Source organism: Trematomus bernacchii, unplaced genomic scaffold (genome assembly GCF_902827165.1).
Source record: "Trematomus bernacchii unplaced genomic scaffold, fTreBer1.1, whole genome shotgun sequence".
NCBI classification, from domain to species: Eukaryota; Metazoa; Chordata; class Actinopteri; order Perciformes; family Nototheniidae; genus Trematomus; species Trematomus bernacchii.
In genome coordinates this window covers 13,516,424-13,532,427 of record NW_022987698.1, presented here as the reverse complement: position 1 = coordinate 13,532,427, position 16,004 = coordinate 13,516,424, and the positions used below count along the sequence as shown (strand labels likewise).

Here is a 16,004-nt window from a genome sequence, read left to right as displayed (position 1 = left end):
CAGGTCTCAGGCTCGAAAATGCCATTCCCAGAACAAATGACCATATCTTCCCTTCTAAAAGGGTTAAATTAATAATCCTTTTTCTCAAAGTAATGATAAACCTGTGAGTTGGATGTAGAAAAGTCAGAACAATATAGATGTCTTTTATTTTAAAGAAAATTCAGATTGAACATAGTAAAAAACTATAAATTATAGTGTCCGTCCAAAAATTCTTTTTTACTTATAGTGAAAACTACCCTTGGATGATGGGTTAGTAGACTAAAAGCTTTAGGAATCCAAAGTACAACATATAATAAGTACCCTGTATCAAGATTGATGCAAAACAAGTGACATTTGACCTTTTTAAGAGAGGTTTAGCAAAAAAAACTCCACCTCTGAGGTGATTTGGGTGGAAATGGGGGTTTTACCGTTTCTCTGGAACCCATTGGTCGATTTTGATGGTTGACATCTCTTTCTGACCGTTAGAGCCAATAGAATCGAAGGGGGATCTCCCCTCTCACACATATGGTAAAAAAAAAAGGTGGGGGCATCGCGCATGCAGTTTTGCATCAGAGCGAACCTATACTCTAGCTCTGACATCTGGAAACGGAAAAGCAGTTTTATTGCTTATGGATTATCAGAAATCATTTCAAAGGGACACTGAAACATTGGATTAACCTATGGATTAACTTCAGCACGTTTTTATCGTTTTAATGCCATTGAAGACTACTTTGGAGCAGACTACAGAGACAAGGTAACCATGTTAGCATTTTTAGCTATCTAGCGCCACATGTTTTGATGTCTGTTTTTGTTTATAAAGTCGCGAGTTCGTATCATGGAGTGATAATGAGGGTACCCTTCGATGCTGTGTCACCTCACGATGTGAAACGATGTCATGGATGTGCAGAAGAGATAAATAATAAGGTTTTACGAGTGAATTTCGGTGCAGTAATCTGTTAGCATTTTTCGCTCGTTGCTAATTCAGAGGCTCAGCGTTAGCATTGTGGGTTTTATTTTGAAAAATAAATTAAAAATGATCAGTTAGATGAGTTTCTTCCCGTTATATGGATATAAAACATTCATAGTTTATTAAATGAACATGCCCTCAGACACTGTTTCCTGCAAGATGTTGCGGCAGTGCCCCGGTACAGGGGTCTCTCGGCTTAACAGGTTAAACAAAAATATAGACGTTTTGATTGGATTAATGTTTCCCAAGTCACAATTAGAGTCTGCTTCACCGGATCTTAATGATTAACCATCACACCTTTTCTAAAAAAAAATCTTTTTCAGTTTTTATGTGTAATCAAACATGTTTATAAAAATGCAAATACTGAAACTTTTTTAAATATTTTTTTCAATGGCGTTGACAATAAAACTGGATCAATTGGTTAATTTTCTTGTGTGGATTTTAAATATTTGTTAATTATCTACATCAGGGGTTTTCAAAGTGTGGGAAGGTGAGCCTCCCTCAGAGAACATAAGAACAGCCGCGCCCCCCCCTCCCAATTATTATTGCTATTATTATTATTATTATTGTTGTTGTTGCTATAATACAGGGGTATTCAATTGCATTTCAAAGAGGTCCAGTAAGAGAAAATGTCATTTAATGCTCTGTTTTCGCTGTCTACCTTTCTCTTTTTTGAGCACGCCATTTGAAATGACTCCGACTGTTTCTCTCTTCTTGTCTCTGTGTGTGTGTTTGAATCTACCGTGCTTACTCACTGACTGCACCGATTTGATTGGCTGAGTAGCGTCACCTCCTTAAAACATGAAAAAATTAACTTTTTAAAACCTTTTTATCTTTATGTTTTAAACATTTTTAACATCGTGGATAAATCCTTATATGCTCCCGGCAACACACTGAACGTAAATGTTGCCTCCTTATTACACTCACCCTTACTTTAGTGGGAACAATGAGTCTGCGTCTTTGATGCGCACAGGCGGATGATGCGGGAATGCAATGTAGACAGGAATAAACGCAGATCATCCTCTGGCTGCAGCCTTGACCGGTACTTGCTTTTGATCAAAGTCAATACGGAAAATCCGCACTCACACAGGTAGATGGAGGCAGGGGCAGACTGGGACTAAAAATCAGCCCTGGAATCTCACCCATCCCAGCCCACACAAATTGGTGCTCATGAACTGTCAACGGGGGGGGGGGGGAGCCTCGCTGAACAGACCTCTGTCGCCTGTCAGCGCAACTTAAATGATGCCGTTTAAAAACATAAAAAATGAAGGGCGCTGACGGCCCGCTGACGACCCGCTGTTCTGTGATTCTCCAGAACACACAGATGGCCAGTCCGCCCCTGGGTGGAGGTGAAGGGAATGAGCACTTTTACAGCCTTTTTGGCGAGGTGGGGAACTCGGTCTCCACAGACCGCCAAAAGTGTGCAAGTGACACTTTACTCATCTTTTTCTCATTATTTTTTTCTCACACTGCGCCTCCCCTGAAGCTCTCTGGCGATCCCTCAGGGAGGCGCACCTCACACTTTGAAAACCGCTGATCTACATAAACAAAAAGGTGTCAACTAATGTGATTTCAGTGCTGCTGTTACGTTTGGCCACAAGAGGGTGCTGTTGTCCACAGAAATCTTTATCTTTACTTGTCGTGGATTCTTCAGTGAGAAGGTAGTGCAGTTGATAAGAGCAGCTTTAGTGTCTCAGTCAGTCTACCTTTTGTTCCCGCTGCTCGCTGCAGCTGCCGGTCGGTTCTGGCTCAGCATGTTGAGTCCCGTTACAGCCAGACTCTGGACCGGGCTCAGAGCAGCTCTGGGAGCTACACCAACATTAATGCTGGCTACAGGAGCAGAGTGGAGCAGAAAACCTGAAGACAGCCCACTGAAATCATAACACAGAACAACAGCACATTAGTTAGTATATTTAAACAGTTATGTGCCTTTGTGCTGGAGTTGCAACTACTCGTAGTCCTACAACCACACATTTTTCAATAAAATCAAAGTTATTTATGTTAAAGTTTTGGGTCTGAAGATTTGAATTTCAGTGGATTTGGCGCTCCCAAGTGGCAGTTGAGGGGATTGGATTAAGGTACTTAAAAACCGCATTTATAAAATACATAAAATGAGGAGGCGATGACACAAAAGATTGTGTTTTTATTGTCATATATGAAGGTGTGTTTTGCCAGTAAATTATCCTGCATTACATTTCAAGCATGATTTCACTTTTTAACTTTATTAAACCTGAGAGACTTTTCATGAGCCTTTACTCTGTTTTGTAGGGCTACCCTCGACTAAAGATTTTTTCGACTAATTGTTGCACTTTTATGATTATTATTATAAATATATATATATATTTTTTTCAGTTTCAAAGGCTGATAAAGGGCGTTATTATAACAGCATGGTACGTTGTGCTTCACATGAAATCTAGAATAAAACTGTAATAATGAACCTTTGAAATATAAATTAAATGTTGAGAGCGCATGAGTCACAGCGCACGGACGCAGCGGTGTAAACAGCAGAAGCTCCGGTAAGGATTCTTATTGTGTGTGTTAGCAGCGAGGACACACAGAACATTTAGTTCTAGTTTCTTTTATTCATATCTGAATATAACAACCCAATAAATACTACAGAGGAAACGGAGACACTGAAAATATGAGCGTCGACAAAAATCCCTCCGCACCTATTCATCAGAATGATTATATATTATAGGTCTATATATTATGTTGATATACAAAGATAGGCTGCTGACTGACTCACTGCTGCTGTTTTCCTCCAAGTCTGAGAAAGTAACACACGACGTTGTCGGGATAATTAAGCTCCGTGTTTTGTTATGAAGCCGGCAGTCAGGAAGTTGCGCTCTGATGGTGGGTACGGAGGATACTTTTTGCCGTCGTAGCCTGCATGTCACCTTGTGGGACTCATCCTTTACTCGCTCAGAAGGATCCACACTTTAGATTTCCTGCCCGACCAAATTAACTTAATAACCAGGCACAGCTGTGAAGGAAGTCTGAGGGGGTTCCGGCTGACGCGTCATAGCACATGCACCTTTTTTTTGTTTTTTACTAATTGACTAATGAAAAATGTGTCGACAAATACTTTTTTCGCCGACTAACGTTTAGTCAACTAATTGGGGGCAGCCCTACCCGCGTGTGGCTCAAATGCCTTGCTCGAGAGGCATTTTGGTAGTGGTAATGAGAGGGGGAGAAAGCCATTCTTTTTTCACTACCTGACCCACATTTATTTTGCCACTAGACATTGAACAAGTATTTTTTTGTTTTTAATACTCCAGCAAATACCTTCCTGTAATTCCTACAGTGCTCTGTTTTACATATTACACTGCAATAGTGCCCACATTGTCATGGCAACAGGTGCCGGGTGTTTACCTGGATGTCAGGTGGATGTCAGGCAGACTCATAGACAGCAGGTGAGACAGGCCGAGGCTGCTGGGAGAGAGAGGCTGCTGCAGCAACAACCCCAGCAGGACACCTCCTGGAGGACAGCACACAATAAAACACACACACATATACACAAGCTTTAAATATTGACTTTCAGTCTTAAAAAGTGGAATGACCCTTTAAAGTAGCTCTTAGGAAAACGTGACCTATTATCAGGGATGCACATAACTTTTTTAGTGAGTTACTCAGATGAGTACCAGGAGACAGTGATTGGTACTCACCCCACACGAAGCGTGGTTTTAATAAGTGCAGTCTTCCTCACTGTCCTCTATTTCTACTTCTTGCATGGTAGATGACGAAGATGCGGCAGATGCACCTCCCTGTCTCTGTTTAAGCCTCCAATTTGCTTTCTCCAAAACTTGTTGCCAAAACTGTGAAGTCCTTTTCCTGAGGCCAAGTTGAAGGATCAAATACTAAGAAATTCTCACATGACTTGAAGTCATATCTGATTTCAGAAGTGGGAAGTAACAAAGTACACTTATTCAAGTACTGTACTTAGGTACAATTTTGTACCTTCTACTCCACTACAGTTCAGAGGTAAATAGTGTACTTTTACTCCACTACATGTATTTAATACCTTTAGTTACTTTACAGATGTGGATTAATGATGTGAAATATAATCAAGTCTTAAATCAGACTTTAGTTCCACCTGGAGTAAATTCACAAGCTACCCTGCAGTATACAAAGTCATTACAACTAGCTGAACCTGTAACAGCTTTGAGAACACTTTCATGATCAATCATTATAAAACATATCATATATTATTCTGAAATGGAGCAATCTGCACAATGACTACTTTTACCTTTGGTACTTTAACTATATTTTGATGATAATACTTTTACTTGAGTAACATTTTGAATGCACTTGTACTTGGATCTCTTCCATTAACACCCCGAGTAAGTTTGCAGCTGTGTGTTTTTCTCCACCTTGTTGTAAATAAAACTGCAGCAGCTTGACTACAGAACGTGAAGATCAGCTGATTTTGCGCAGTTCTCCAGTGTGTGCGCGGATCACAGAATGTGCACAGGGGAGTCTCCCTCCGCAGCCAGTTGGCGTAGTTTTGGCACAATTCTGTTGTACACTATACACCAACGTTAACAGACGCAAAGGCGCTTAGTGAAACGAAGTGACGTTACGCATTTCAGATGTTTGCCGCGCATGCGTACCAGTTATGTGCACCCCTGCCTATTATCACTTCACTGTTTTAGGTAGACTGGTTCAACAAATAGAAACCTGTTGGGGAACCTGTGTTAATCTAAAAGGTATTTTCAATGACTCTCATAAAGCAGCGCTGCAGACTGACCTCTGTGCTGCAGGTGTGCAGGTCTGACGGACAGGAACGGGTCTGGACGAGACACTTCCTGTCTGTCACCAGATCTGCTGCTGGATGACCCTCTGCCTGCTGAAAACACACATTCACACACCATAATCAAATGTTGGTTTACCTCAACACATCTGCTTTAACACCAACCGTCATCACCTACATGTGACCCACCGTCTCTTCGTGTCTTCACTGGTGTCATTTTGGATGGAACATGGGCTCCAAACATCTCCTTGGTGATGAATCCATTTGCTGTTGGAGAGGAGGTGCTAGGGCTGCTCGATTATGGCAAAAATCATAATCTCCATTATTTGGGTCAATAATTGATATCACGATTATTAAAAACGATTATCCATTTACTTTGAAAACATCAATTTATTGGAGAAAAAAAATGTGAACAGTATGTTTTTAACAGTTGATTACCCTGAACTTTAAGTATAATTCAACTGAAAAACCAATAAATAAAAATGTAATTAAAAAAAAAAAAAAAAAAAAGTAACAATAATAATAAAAAAATAATCGTTTTATTTCAATTACGTTGTTTTCATAATCGTTGCAAGCCATAATCGTAATTGCGATTAAAATACGATTAAATGAGCAGCCCTAGGAGGTGCTGCCGCCTGTCCCATGATGCAACTGGGTGAGCACTTTAAGACCGAGGAGAGATTTGAGGTTTAGTTAGACTGGCTGCGTTTCACTTCGGTTAAATGGATTCCTTGCGTCCCTCACTTGCGTCGTTTCCCTGCGACTAGTCCCTCCCACCAGGGAAGCATGGAGAGACGCAAGGAAACCACGAGAAGCAGGGAAATGAGTTTTAAGAGCAATGGGACGTCCTTTCCTCAGGAGCGTCACGTGAAGCGACGTCCGTTTGTGATGACGCTGCACAGCTGATCGTCTGACAGCAGCCAGCTCTGTCCCCGTTATTTTCACAAACACCCCCGCCTCTGTTAGTACACATTTACTGACACAAACATTTGTATCATCTGTTGTAGACCCAAATACATTAAATAAAATAAGAACTCATTCTCAAAAAAGATAAACGCCGTTCTTAAAATGTATAAACGAACATTAGTTTGATTAATATTGATTAGAGTGCACAATAGAAATAAAATAATTCAGAGAAGAAAAAGAGATATGTTATCTATCAAAACCCAGTTAGATTAACATTCATTGGACTGCACACTTTGTTTGTGTGGATATGTAGCAAATTAACATGTTAAATAGCACTTAATGACTGACTGAATGGAAATGACAATAAATGAAAATGTAAAACGAAAAAAGCGATCATGAAAATGTTTCCAATAAATGAATAAAATGATTTTTGTCCACTTTGTTGTTCAGATATATCACATATTTGTAACTGAATGATGCATTAATTGAAACAAAACACAGTATACACTGAGGAGTGAGTCCCGTGAGTTTCATGTGTTTTCTTCACTCCGCTGGGAAACTGCTCTCATGTCAAGAAGCATCAGATCAGTGCATGCGCTGCATCGTCCAATCAGTGAGCGATACACAGTAAGGGGGCGGGGCGAGTGTCTGAGGATTTCACCGGAGGATGGTCTGGTGGTTCCTCCATTATCGCTCCTCCATTATCGCTCCTCCATTATCGCTCCTCGCTCCTCCGGCAAAAATAAGGCCATTGGGACGCTACTCAAGATGGCGCAGACAAATCAACTTCCGGTGAGACCGAGACCGAGACCGAGGAGCGAGGAAATGAAAAATAAGAGAAGTGAAACGCAGCCTCAGACTCACAGAGTGTAGGCTGTTCGTATTGGCCACAATTCTTCTCTGCTTAGGCCATATGGGTATCCCTACATGAAATGAAACCAATGACCTACAGGCTAAAAACCTACACGGTGATAATCGTTGGACTAAGATATGGTTTGTTTACGGGTTCCTCCATTAAATAGTTGTAAATAAATATGTTTAGGGACATGTTTAGAACATTTGCTGTCCAAATGATTCAATTTCAAGCATGGCATTGACCCATACGTCGAGTGGCCCCATTCTGTTTTCAGTATAAGTCGCATTACATTGTTAAAATATGCATTCTTACCTGGCATTTTGTTTTGTGGAGATTAAGCCATTTAAATGCAAGGTCTCATGTAAAGGTTCCCCCAAAAATAATTCCCTGCAGACCAGTGGTGGCTGGTGGAAGATATATAAGGTGGAGCTGTGGAAGATATTGACCTAACAATACTAGGGTTTTTTTCTTTACTTGATGTGTTATTAATAACGTGTGCGTACTTAATCATTTTCAATTTTTATCCTCACTTTACTGCACTATTTGCTGGTCATAATGTAAATGTGCCCGTTGCGGGACATATGAAGTATTTCTGATTCTGTGTATTATCATACAGAAATAGTTGCTAGTTGCTAATAGTTACTAAGTCAGCTGTGTGAGTATTGTGGCATGTCTCCATAATCTTCAGTGGGGTTAACTATGAATCAAAACCTCCAAGCCCCTTGTCCTGGACATAGTTTATACAGTAGTAACATTGTTGATGACTGACCTGTTTCTAAGCAATGGAGAGGCCATCTTGTTTTTGTCTGAGCTGAGCAGTTTGGTCTTCATCTCGTTCATCTCTGCTTCTTTGAACTGCAGCTCTGACTGCAAAGACTGAACCTGAAAGAGAACATGTCATTATCATGTTATTCTGAGAGCATATGTACACTGTCATTTACATGTGAGTGTGTTTCAGCTCCTTACCTTCTTATTGAGCTCCTTCTCCCTGTTCTCATGCTCTTTCTGTTTCTGGGCCTCCAGCAGGACCTGGTTCTGCCTCTGGGTCTCCTTCTCCTGCTGAGCCCCTCTCAGAGAGTCCCGCAGGACCCGGATCTCCCCGCTCTTCAACATAATCTCCTCCTCCACCTCCTTCAGCTAATAACATACAAAATCAACAGGACGTGTTTAACCAGAGATTGTTCTCAGCTGCTACAAGTAAATTTCTATATTTGATATCAAAGATATTTGATATGTGGGCATCAACCAGCACCATTTTTATTGTCCAGACTGATATGTGTCTGTAATACCGACAATCAAACATTGTCAAGTAATAAAAGCTGAACACATACATCTGATTATATTCAGAAGCTTTCATGTTCATGTCCATCGACTAAATACTTATATAGACTGGGCTTTTGTTTTTCAGATGAAGTATGTCTTGTTTAAAAAGAAACTCTTAACAAGTGGCAGTGTCTGTATCAAAATGGTTTATTAGCATGCAAAGCAATATTAAAAAGTGAAAATCCTGTATTTAGAATAAATGTGTAGAAAAAATACCAGTCTTAAGTTTATGGTCTTAGTGATATAAAACCACTTCAAGTTATTCTTATTTTACATTAGTTTTGCTCTCGTTATACTTTGTATTGCAACTGTTTTACATCAAAATGTAAACAGTTTTATCTTGTTTTAAACACCCTGCTTAACACAAAATATCAGGGTCCCAGAAAATGTATAACTGAAAATGTATATATGTTTAAATCTCATGGGTAAATGCAATATTAAATATATTTGTATGTTTGTTTTATTAATTGAGAAATCAGTGTGTCTCACCTTCCTCTTTAGCTCTGCATGCTGAGCCTCCAGCAGACTGCTGGACTCTTCTCTCTCTGAGCCAAACCGCTGCAGCCTGTTCCCTGAACGCACAAAAACAATACCGCTTTGTCAACACAAAATAATGCTGAAATGAGAACAAGGTCCCAGCTGAAAGCATAAAAGTTTTCTCTGACAGCACACATCAACTGACCATGCAGTCATTCCTTTTTTTTTTTTGAGCAAGCTATTTTCCCTGCAACTATAGATTCATTGTACTCACTAATTTTTGTTTAAGGATCATTTATTTTACCTCAAATATTCAAGTCTACACCTTTATTCAAGTACGAATCCACAGCTGTTCTCTTTTTCACATCTAAACATCCCTTAACAACGGTGCAACAGAGTTTGTGGTCAAGTATGTTGTTTGGAAAGGGTTTCTCCAACCAAGTTCAGACCTTTGTTCTTTGTCTTTTTAAAATAAATTCTAGAAAAGTGTTTCTGTATTACGAAAACAAATCTATCATTATATTACAATCTTTACATCATTTGGGATGTAAGTTGCTCAATTATACCTTCAAAAAGAAACAAAACGGTTATCAGCAGGTATTGAAATATATGTGTTTCAGAGCCAAATTGGATCACATACACAGGAGCAAATGGTACCAATGTTCTTTTCTTAGTGTAATAAATTAGAAATATAACAGGATCTAGGAGATTAAATTCACACGTTGATACTCAACACCCAGACAGACACATTTGGGTGCGTTTTCAAATGATTTAAATCACTGTCTTGGCGGATTTGATGCCAGCAGAGGAATACATAAATAATCTTCTCTTTAGCAACAAAAAACATTCAGCAAGAATTTAACGGACAAATTAAGGTGCAGTAAAACCTTCAGTGATCAGTTGTGCTCTAAACTCACCGATAGGGTCTCTGCTTTGTATCCCAGAATTCCCTTTGTTGCTGCTGCCGAACCCAAATGTGTTCTCTCTGCTCTGATTGGTTGTGGCTCTGCCCACAGTTCTGCTCTGCCCTGCAGACCCGCGTGCCAGCTCCGTCGGTTTAGTTCCTGCTTCAGACCCAGGTCCAGGTGCCGGGGCCGAGGTGATGGCCTGCGAGGCGAGGATGTCAATCTCATTCAAGTCGTCCTGGGTGAAGTCTTCGTCATCTCCAAACGGGTCATCAAAGTCCATCGCTGTCACTCGATCCTGGCCTCGGAGGCGCTTGGTGGGGGGACAGTTCATGCTTTGGTGGAGGACAAGGGAAGGGAAGGAGAAAGTAATCAACAGCAAACAACTGTGTAATATCACGGCTCGTATTTATCAAGTGTGTCAGAGCAGGAAATCAGTTCTAGCAAGCTTAGAATTCACTGAGGGATGCAACTTCATATAAAGTGCAGCTCCTAAACTCAAAAGTGGAACCAGAACCGCTTGAATCTGACACACTTTGGGACATTATCTACAAAGTCACTCAAGTCTAATTGTGTCACAACGGTAAGAACACAATTGCTTGTATTGATAGGATTAAGAATAAGTGACATTCATTATTGTCCAAAAATGTTATGACTGGCCCTCCCAATTTATTTCAGAGCTGCAGAAATGTTTTGCATCGTTAAACGTTAAACGTTTAAGAGCCCAGGGATCTCTTAAACCAAAGGCAATTCAAGTTATTCATTTAGTTGCTTGCACAAATGGGTGGACAACATGGGTTATCCATTATGTGCAAGTATCAAGCCTCTGCATGTTTTAATTGAAGTTAACTTAAACCAGAAGCTAAAACGTGGAAGTAAGGAAACCCATCTTAACATTGATGAGGAGTTTAGTGCTCAACGGGAATGACTACATTTTTATATTTTAGTTTGAAGTGTTACAGCAGCGACATGGTCCAGGTTTGCAAAGACCAAACTGACTGCGGTTTTCTAACTAAACTTAGACTTGTTAACATGCCATGAATAAGTTAAGTGTTTTTGTATGTGTCTTACGTTATTTCCTTTGGGTTATCTTGTTACCTTGTCTCCTGTTGGTGCTGCTGTCGCTCCTGTTAGCCGTTAGCTAAAAAGTGAACGCTGAATGACTAGCATTAGCTGTGATTCCAAAAGAAAGTTTACCTGCCAAGCTAACACAGCTCCCTCCGTTACATTATTATTTAAATGTCAGTTAACACTTCATAAAAAGGACGTCGGAGGTGTTGCTTCAAACGTTGCCTCAGCACCAAATTAAAAGGTGAACTTGGTTAAACGATAGCCAGCAGCTAAACAACATGAAGTTGTCAGGATGGGATAAAAGTGTGTTGTTCCGCCCGCTCCGGTGCCGCTGACAATCTGACCAATCAGAGAGCGGCTCTGATAGTCCGACCAATCACAGGCGACCATGCGCTGACCTGGTTGCTGTACAGGTCCCTGTTGGAGACAAACCGTACTAAACGTGCAATAGAGAGGAAACGAGCCAAGTCGTTTAGATGAGAGGAGAGTTCGGTGTGGAATTTTTACGGTTTTAATAAAAAATATGACTTAAAGACTCAATATATTTTTTTCCCTGCAAGAAAGGGATTCAACAGGATTCCCAAATGAAATGATTGTGATACTGTGTAACGCATACAAGAGCATTGTCCGTAGAGTGATTTCAGGATTTTATCAGGTTTTGGTACTGAGCAGATTCATCTCTTTTTTTGTGTATGAGAACATCCAACCAAGGAAATGTAGTTGTCACCAGGTATACAAACACATTTAACAATAAAAAAACGACAACCTTGAATACAACAACCTAGACAGATGACAAGGACAAACGGTACTAATCTGAGCCAATTTAAAATGTAAAATAATGCCGAAAATACTACATGCATAAAGTGCTAAGGTGCCGAAAACACATCTGCAAATTGAGGCTAGTAACCTCCCTTCAACAAAAGAGACTTGGTATCTTTTGTAGGATCTAAAACTCCCTCTGCAGGGGTTGATCAGGACAAACCAATAACAATGGGGCATCCCTTAAGGACCATAGCCTTGTGCTATATTTAGGCACTCTGACGCAGGAAAATATACAACAGCCTGGCAGTTATGTTATTAAAGTTCTATTAGCATTAATCAACAAAAAAGGAAATCGTACAGAGAGGACTATAGCCTTCTCTAAAACACTAGCAGGACATTGCTGAAGATAGGATATTAACAGAAACACATATTCTTAAAATCTGAATATCAGCCTTTATTCTGAAAAAGTGGATTTTTATATAAAACCCAACACAAAGATACTACTAGAATTAGAAGGGATAACGTGTACCAAATGTGATATACTTCACTGACACACGTTTGATTTTTCTGTATTAACAACATGAAAAGCAATACAATTATAAACAAATATAATATATATATATATATATTTCTTATATTACTCTCTTATCTTATGATAAACCATTGGCTACAAGTGGAAGGTTATCTTATCTTATCACAAAAGACTGGAAAGGGGGAAATACCTTTCAAACTGAGTCAAGAAATACAAATAAAATATTGCTCATAAATATATAAATAAAATATGCAATCCTCACAATATTTCAGTTTTTAAAATAAAAGAGATGTTCATTATTTGGCAGATATATTGACCAAGGAATGTGCAAAAGTATGAGGTTCAGGGAATATGGGCAATGTACAGAGCAAAGCTTACTCACAAAAAATGAAAGCATATTTAAAGTGAACTAATTATCACGTTATATGTTGTTTAATCCGTACAGAAAACACATTGTAATAATAGCATGTTATTGTTTTACAGGGGTTTAATGTCCGTGACTATTTTTTGTCCAGGTGCGGCACCTTCTTGGGGTCTCTGCTGGTTGCCTGGCAACCTCCTCCAACCTCCAAAACTCCTATATCCTCCCTTTTCTTAGCGTATTTTGTGTTTGTACTCCATAGCATCATTTTAACATACTTCATAGCCACGAGCCCCATGCAATCGTTGAATGTTAAGAAGTGAGGGGATCATTTCCAGTAAAATTGACCATGCCTTTATTTTTATAAAAAGATAGAGAAGATAATTAATTAGTTATCATCTTATATCATCTGTCATGTAATCTGTTTTTATCCATGTGTCATTTCAATGGCAGATAGATGTTAATATGAATCTCTGTATGTTCTCTTCTCATATAGAAGCGTCTTGTGGATTCTCAGCAACAGCAAGACTGCTTTCCATTTTTAGACACATACAGGTCTGTGTGTCGCAGCGGAGGCTCTATACAGTGTGTGTGTGTGTGTGTGTGTGTGTGTGTGTGTGTGTGTGTGTGTGTGTGTGTGTGTGTAACACTGACACATGCTCACTCTCTCTCTGCCTCCGTACTTCAGAACAGAAATGGCAGAGCTCAGCGACAAGCATCCAGATGCACCCATCATCATCAGCAGCAGCAGTAAGACACATCACGAACATCTGCAGCACCACAGTATCACCACTGTCCCTCACAGTGGCAGGTCGGCTCTGCACGTCTTAGATAAGATAATTCATTGAATGAGCAACACAAACATATTTGGCAGGCAAGTTGGTTGCCATAACGACCAAACAGTCAAAGCAGGGTCACTGAGTGAATCAGAGAAAATGAAGCCTACATGCAGTACATGTGTTACTGCAGAGCATTGGAGCGGCTGTAAAACTCTCATGATTCTGACTGTCCTCTGCTGCAGTGTCCTCTCAGGAGGCCCTGTAGCAGGACTCGGACCGCTGTCCAATCAGAGTGTGCGCTGTGTTCACACTGAGGTGGGCAGGATGTCCCCTGTGATACTCACAGACAGATATGAACCTTTCTGCATTAGAAGTCACCAAGTACAAACACAGCAAGCTGAAGAGGAGAGTTTAAACTCCCTATTTGTGAACCGAGTACTCTCAATTGACCATTTCCTAAGCCCCGCCCTCCTTCGTTACTGTTGCTATGACTGTAACACACAGTGAGAGAGAGACCCTATCTTACCCAAGTGGACAGATCTCAACCAATGCAATTGGCTACATCATGGTCTTTAATGTTTTTATTACAATGTTTTTCTTTCTTTGTGCTTTAGCGATGAGGATTAAGATTATATAGTTATTAAAGTGATATTAGAAGGCCGAACAAGACGTGCAATTTAACTTCATGGTGCAACCTTTACGATAAATTGATGGTATTTAGACTTCTTCGGTGTTGAGAAAACCGATTAAAGAGGACATATTATGCTAATTTTCAGGTTCATATTTGTATTTTGTTACTCTGCTGTGACATTTTTCCATGCATTAATGTTCAAAAACGTCTTTATTTTTCTCATACTGTCTGTGCTGCAGCACCTCTTTTCACCCTCTGTCTGAAACCAGCCTAGTCTGCTCTGATTGGTTAGCTGGTCGGCTCTGTTGTGATTGGTCAACCGCTCAGAGATTTTTTCAGGAATGTCCTGCACCTTAGCCTGTCGTGTACAATGTGTTAAAGTGCTAGCCAATAGGGTTTTCGAGTGTTACATAGTGAAGTAGTTATGTTACGGAAGTACTGTTCTGCAATATGTTCTACAGTGCCAGATTCTCACTTCCTTCACTCACTCACTGCACTGGCTCCCTGTAACCTACCAGATCACCTACAAAGTACTCATAATGGTCTACAAAGCCATCAACCAGACTGGCCCCACTTACCTAACTAAAAACTTTACGCACACTCAGGTCAGCCAGCTCCAATCTCCTTGCTGTTCCATGGGACAAAAATGGCAATCATGGGAGACCGCGCCTTCTTAAACAAGGGATTGCAATGGAGGCGCCTCAGGCAGGGGGGGACTGTGTGGGAAAGAAACTCCCTCTGGAGGGTACTTTGGGATTTTAGCCTTAGCAGACAATTTACATGCACAAAAACCTATATAAACACACCACAGGAAAGGGAAAATCCCATAGGGCCTCTTTAAAGTGGATTCTAGGAAATCTCCGAAAAGCAAAATAGGGCAGACACCAAAACACAAAAGCCGCTCCTCACTTGTAGCCATCCATCATGGGTTTTGTTGGCTAAAATGATAAATAGTTTGAAGACTCAGTCTCCATCTGACTTTTTCTGTGTTTCCAGTTGATTCATCTAAAATGAGAACCCTGGAAAAAGGTTTTAAATATTTACATGTGTCACATACATTTCAACCTTGAGGAAAATTGAATGACCCTACAGTTGACATATGATCAATATTGTACATTAGTGTTTCACGTCGTCAAGAATAGTTGATATGTTGGCTGTGTAAACATTCTGGCAAGTTGCACAATAAGAAGTGCATTTAACTGAAAAAAGATTATAGATCAAATGAGCTTCACTGTTTTATTGTGATTGTTGTTGCAGACTCATTAGCAGAAAGTGCTTTTGAATCAGTCATTAACACCTGCTATAATTCCTACAAAGCATCAATTTCTTTATCCCTGTAGTCGTGAACGTAACGGTTTATACCATCTGACAGTTTCTTAATGCAAAAACCAAAAGAGTGGTGGCGAAGTGCGGCCTGCGGCATTCAGCTACAAATCGCGGCCAGCAAATACCATCACGCCAATCAGTTAACAGAGTACTGTGACGACTGTTGACCTGTTATTATATTCTTTTTTTACCGGCATTAAACACATGAACACACCTCCCGGCTGCAGAGAAATGTTATCATTTTAGCAGGCTGCCCTTGCTGCCTGGTAATTATTTTTGGCCTAAAGATTTCTTGGCTCATTGCTAGTCCATTTAAAAAAAAAAAAATCATGTTTTAAATGTAAACACAGTTATTTGGTCCACTTCATGTGTTGAAAAC

At 40.1% G+C, this 16,004-nt stretch overlaps 1 protein-coding gene across 6 annotated transcripts in view; it reads right to left on the bottom strand.

The window, feature by feature from the left end:
• Window positions 1–11,536, bottom strand: part of atrip (ATR interacting protein) — a 31,274-nt gene extending 19,738 nt beyond the window's left edge. For 2 of the 6 annotated variants that reach the window (XR_004556609.1, XM_034139049.1), the window contains exons 1-9: window positions 11,262–11,536; window positions 10,176–10,498; window positions 9,271–9,353; window positions 8,425–8,595; window positions 8,228–8,340; window positions 5,886–5,986; window positions 5,694–5,792; window positions 4,319–4,424; window positions 2,653–2,817 (exon numbers count right to left, since the gene is read on the bottom strand). Coding sequence is in view for 5 of the 6 variants with exons in the window: in XM_034139049.1 (XP_033994940.1) it covers window positions 2,653–2,817; window positions 4,319–4,424; window positions 5,694–5,792; window positions 5,886–5,986; window positions 8,228–8,340; window positions 8,425–8,595; window positions 9,271–9,353; window positions 10,176–10,497 (1,160 nt within the window). In the remaining variant the exon portion in view is untranslated. Of the gene's footprint in view, window positions 1–2,652; window positions 2,818–4,318; window positions 4,425–5,693; window positions 5,793–5,874; window positions 5,987–8,227; window positions 8,341–8,424; window positions 8,596–9,270; window positions 9,354–10,175; window positions 10,499–11,234 lie in introns of all 6 variants that reach the window. The other 4 variants (XM_034139050.1, XM_034139053.1, XM_034139054.1 and 1 more) reach the window with 4 other exon arrangements.
• Window positions 11,537–16,004: the final 4,468 nt, after the last annotated feature.